The sequence below is a fragment of the Tarenaya hassleriana genome, unplaced genomic scaffold (assembly GCF_000463585.1).
Source record: "Tarenaya hassleriana unplaced genomic scaffold, ASM46358v1 Cleome3, whole genome shotgun sequence".
Classification (NCBI taxonomy): Eukaryota; Viridiplantae; Streptophyta; class Magnoliopsida; order Brassicales; family Cleomaceae; genus Tarenaya; species Tarenaya hassleriana.
In genome coordinates this window covers 435578-441063 of record NW_010966177.1, presented here as the reverse complement: position 1 = coordinate 441063, position 5486 = coordinate 435578, and the positions used below count along the sequence as shown (strand labels likewise).

Here is a 5486-nt window from a genome sequence, read left to right as displayed (position 1 = left end):
TGTTTCTGTAATTCTCTTTTTCGTGTGTTTGATGAAGTAATCTGTTGTGTTTCGTGATTAATATTACAATTTCTGCTACAATACATATATATATATATACGCACATCTGTGTGTGTACATATACAATACATATATAATTACATACATGTGCTTTTGTAGAGTCGAATCAAATGGGCGATGTCATAAGTTTGGATTCATTGGTTCCAAGCTTAGTGTTGGGATCCGAATGTTGTTGGACATAGATATAATAATAGTTATTTAATAAGATAAGGTTAGCATACAATATGCGAATACGACATCGTTTTATGGAGTTTTAAATTACCAACAATTAGTAACTTTTTTTTTTTTTGGTATGAATGTGATTCTAATATTATCAAAATAGTGTTTACAAAATCAGTCCTTGACTGCAATCAAAACGACAGTCCCCGACCGTAGAACCCATGATAACAAAACATCAAAACATCAATAGCTAATTACAGAAGCATTGCGTTAATCATTCTGACTACATTAAGACCCACAAAGGAAATACCAATCCTGTAACAGAATGTTACTGATGCCATATCACCCCTTTTGAGTGGAGAGAATGTTGTCGCGAATCAGGTGCTCGATGTGGATCCGCAACTCATGCAGCGTCCTTCTCCTGCCTTCAAAGATTCTAAGATTTCGTTCACGCCAAACCTCATAGACTATCACCTGGGCTATTAGGCGAGCAATTTGGTAGCTGTTGTGGGACATATCACTTTGGCTGATCATCCACGGTGAGCAAACAAGCAGGTCCTCCGGAGGAAGGGGCCAACATCTTGCCGCGTAGTGCTTCCAGAGTGCCGAGGAGAATGGGCAAGCAAAGAAGAAATGGGGATGACTCTCCTGGTCGGCGTTACAAAGAACACATGCGCTGTCCACTTGCAATCCCCATCCCCGCAAGCGGTCTTTAGTTGGTAGTCGGAGTGTAATAGCCTGCCATTGTACAACAGAGTATCTAGGTATAGCCAGCTTAAACCAAATAAGATCATACCATAGAACCTTCTGCTTCGGAGTTCTCAGCTGCTTCCATGTGGAAGAGGAGGAGAAGGAAGCTTTGAACTGCCCTCTATGGTCTCTCCACAGATTCAAGTCCTCACCTTTCTCCGGGTGAGGAGGGTCGGTGGTGATGAGTGTCGCTTGTATAGTTTTCAGGCCTGCTCCACGAGCTGGCGGGAGGTTCCAATGGTTTCCAGATGTCGCATCAATGACCTTGGCCGATTTAGGAATATGAGCAAGACTCGGCCCACTTCCTCCAGATACCGCTATCAATGGCCCGAAGGACAACCAATGATCATACCAGAACCATGTGTCGCTTCCATTGCCCACCTGCTTCCGATGGAATCCTCTTGCTAACACCTGCAAGTGGATGAGTTTGTTGAAGTTCCAGGATTGGTTGGCGGAAGGCTTGCATTCCCAAAAACATCCATTTTTCAGTAAGTGTTTAACACTCCAAGCATACCAAAGAGACCCTGATTTACATAGTAAGGTTCATATCAGCTTCAGCCTAAAGGTTCTGTTCTGTTCTTCAAGCTTACGGATACCCAAACCCCCTTCCGTTCGAGGCAAGCATACAGTGGACCAAGCTATGCGGTGCCCTGTTGATTTATCCGGAGTATTGGACCAGAGAAAAGATGCACACATTGAATCAATGGCCTTGAGAAGAAACTTAGGGAGCACAAACATTGAACTCCAAGAATTAACCATCCCGTAGATAACCGTTGAGATTAACTGAACCCTGCCTGCCATAGATAGAAATCTTGTTTTCCAAAGAGTCATTTTACTCTTTATTCTTTCTAGAAGTGGTTGGAAGTCCCTCTTGGTTAGGCGCCTTGAACTTAGCGGTACTCCCAAGTATTTAACTGGTAAGGAGCCCAACGGTAAGCCTGTTGCCGAAGACATAGCGAGGCTGACATTATCAGAGACACCTCCTAGGATTAGTTCTGACTTTGCTCGATTAATCTGTAGGCCACTGGATACACCAAATTCTGTCAGTAGTAGTAAAACTTCATTCACAGATTCAAGATTACCTCTACAGAAAACAATGACGTCGTCGGCAAACGTGAGATGAGTGATGAGTGGATCTCGACATCTATGGTGTGGGTTCAATCTTCCAAGACTCACGGCTTGGTTCAAGGACTGAGATAAGAGCTCCATCGAAAGGATGAATAAATATGGCGATAGAGGGTCTCCTTGGCGAAGCCCTCTCCGACCCTTAAAAAACCCATGAAGTTCCCCATTTATGGCAATCAAGAACTTTGGGGTTGTGAAACAGAGTTCCAGCCATCTTATAAACCGTGTGGGCAGGTTTATGGTGTGGAGAAGCCTAAGAATCAACCGCCAATCAAGGGAGTCAAATGCTTTCTTAATATCTATCTTCACCATCGCCGTTGGTGTTGCTCCCTGTCTTTCACTAGCTCGGATTATCTCAGCTGCGAGGAGGACATTTTCGGCCATAAGTCTGCCTTTCAAGAAAGCAGCTTGGTTCCTAGAGATCAATTTCTGGAGGATTGGTCTGAATCTTCTTGCCAAGATAGTAGATATAATCTTGTAGAGGGTATTGCAACAACTTATCGGCCTAAAGTCTGAGAGGAACACTGCTCCAGCTTTCTTCGGAACGAGGACTAGAGATGTCGTATTAATCTGACCAAGCAAGGTCCCAGAGATGAAGAACTCCTGTACAGCTCTTATTAGATCCTCGCCTATCGTAGTCCATGCTCCGACAAAGAATTCTTTTGGAAAACCATCGGGGCCGGGTGCCTTGTTGTTAGGAAATGACCAAAGCGTCTGTTGTATCTCCTCTGCAGTAGGTATATCAGTAAGTCCACTGCTGAGTTCAGGTTGGCAACGAAAAGATATCAATGACTGGAGCTGATCTAGAGTGGGAACCCTGACTGTGAGATCCTTCCTGCCAATAAGGTCTGAATAAAAACGAACAGCATAATCACCAATCTCCTGTGGGGATGTGTACTTGTTACCTAGGTCATCTTCGAGATAGCAGATACGGTTATGAGAGTTTCTGAGCTTTGTGATGTTATGGAAGAATGCAGTATTCTTGTCCCCTAGACTGAGCCACTTAATACGCGATCTCTGCCTGAAGAATTTCTCCTCGGCCAGTGAGAGTTCCAACCATTTCTCACGCAGCTTCCTTTCCTCTGTGATTAGAGATGAAGATGGTTCTTCCAGAATTGCAGCCTGTAAGATATTCAAATCCTTTCCAGTCTCCTTAACCCTAGTTGAAATCTGGCTAAAATTAACCGCATTCAGCGTCCGTAACGGTGTTTTCAATAGTTTCAGCGCCTTGGAGAAACGATACTGATGAGTGCCCGTGAGGAATCCCGCTTGCCAATTAGAATGTATCACCTGCTCAAAACTAGATGAAGTGATGAGATGATGATAGAACTTGAAGGGTGATTTCAATACCTTGATCCTATCCGGAAAGTGAACAATGGCCGGGGAGTGATCCGATGGCCCCGGTGGAAAGAATTCTGAAAAAGCATTTGGGAACTTGTCTAGCCATGCTTGGTTCCCCATCACTCGATCTAACTTGATCGAGAGTGGATTTGAGGGCTGATTGTTGCACCATGTGAACCGCATTCCTCGGCCTGGGATGTCCGAGAAGCCTGCTGTTTCTGCACAACTCTGAAATTCTGATGAACCTTGGGAAGTGGCATTAGTGACCATATAATCCGATCGATCCGCCGATGATAGAATTTGGTTAAAATCTCCTAAGATGAGCCATGGAGAAGAGGGAATTGGTTGGGTAACAGCAACAGTCTCCAGATTAAGCCAAAGAGTGCGTCTTTCAGTAGAGGAATTTGACGCATATATGAAGGTAGCAGCCAAGGAAAGGTCATGATCGTGACTCTGAATAAGGCAAGTGACAGCTTGCTTTGAGCAATTTAGGATGATGACAGATATGTCAGGTTTCCAAACAATCCAAATGCGGCCTGTTTGTCCAGCTTCAAAACAGCAAAAATGCCTCCACCCTAAGGGAATCGAGGCCAAGATACGACCCGCATTATGTTCCTGAATGTGGGTCTCCAACAATCCTCCCGCAATGAGCTGATGCTCCAAAATCCAATTTCGAATCAAAAACTGCTTATTCGAGCCGTTAATGCCCCTTACATTCCAGCAAAAAATCATGGGTTAAAGGTGGGTTTTATTTACATCTCGAGGCCCCTCGGCCTCGGCCTTTACCTCGTCCACGTCCTCTAGACTTCACCGTTATGAATCCCTCATTCTGGATCTGTTGCTCCTCCGTTGGGGTACAACTAACAGGGGAAGTGGGGTCTGATTGTGATTGGCTAGTTGGTTCTTGGCATTGTTCCTTCTTCTCCCCACTCGTTACTTTCGTTTTAGGATCTTCCTTTGCTATGGAAACCGGTAACTGGGTCTGGATTGGCGGGGAGGATGTTGTTTGTGTCCCTAAATCACCATCCTGCGATTGCTTGGGCACTTTGGAAGAGCTGACCGGGGATTGATGTGTTCTCTGAGCAGGGTCTGCCTCCTCTGAGAGTTGAGCTTGGGAGCTTTGCGGGTGAGGCGAGTAAGGGCAGTGTCTACTGTCATGTCCAATCTCTGAGCATGAAGAACAGGTAGGGGGAAGCCAGTCATAAGCGACTGAGATGATATGCTCCTCTCCGGAGGGAAGTTTAACTGCAATGTTTCGAAGTGGGTGTCGTAGCAGATTAACATCCACAAATAGCCTTGCTACGGATAAGTTACTCTTGGTTGCCGATTGACGGTCTGGATACAGGGGTCTTCCGACCGAGGTAGCCAACCGACTTAGGCATTCCACCGTGAACATTGAACTCGGCAGATTGCGGAAAGAGACCCAGGTTGGTATTGAATCCAACACTGGCTTCGTTGCTGTCGATGTTGGATGCCATGGTGATACGAACATCGGCAGGGAACCAATGAACCAGAACTTCCTCCCAAGAGCAATTTCTTTTGCAGCTAAAGTTGGAAGTTTGAATAAGAATCTGCCATTTCCATCCTCATGCACCCTGATTCTACCTTTCCCTCGAGCCCAGATCGCGGTGGTGAAACCGACAAGCCTTCCTACTGTTGGTGGAAGGCCATAGAATTGACCAACCACGAAATCCTTCCATTCCTCCGCAGCATCTTGGAAAGCCTCCTCCGGAATCGTGACTAGTGGAATCCCCGTATGATGGGTGGTCGGAACTCCCACACGCTGCAGGGTACGCGTGGAAGAGACTAGCCGCTGACTCCAGGTGGGAGTCGGCGCAACTCCGGCTGGGGGTGCCGTTTCCTGGGCCTGGCGAGGTTCGTTTGCCGGCGGAACATCCTTGGGTGGAGCTACAGAGTTCAATTTCTGATTTTTGTTGTCGCAGACCGGGGTTGGAAGAAGACCAACCCGGAAAGAGGGAGAAGAGGAGGTTCTCTGTAGAACGGTCGAGGTTCGCTGGGGCACCACAACCGGGGGAGAATGGGGAAGGGAA

At 46.2% G+C, this 5486-nt stretch overlaps 1 protein-coding gene across 1 annotated transcript in view; it reads right to left on the bottom strand.

Moving 5' to 3' along the window:
- Positions 1–561: 561 nt before the first annotated feature.
- Positions 562–5486, bottom strand: part of LOC104820083 — a 5132-nt gene continuing 207 nt past the window's right edge. The window contains exons 2-4 of the mRNA XM_010550456.1: positions 4222–5343; positions 1806–3971; positions 562–1493 (exon numbers count right to left, since the gene is read on the bottom strand). Of these exons, the coding sequence (XP_010548758.1) occupies positions 562–1493; positions 1806–3971; positions 4222–5343 (4220 nt within the window). The remainder of the gene's footprint in view (positions 1494–1805; positions 3972–4221; positions 5344–5486) is intronic.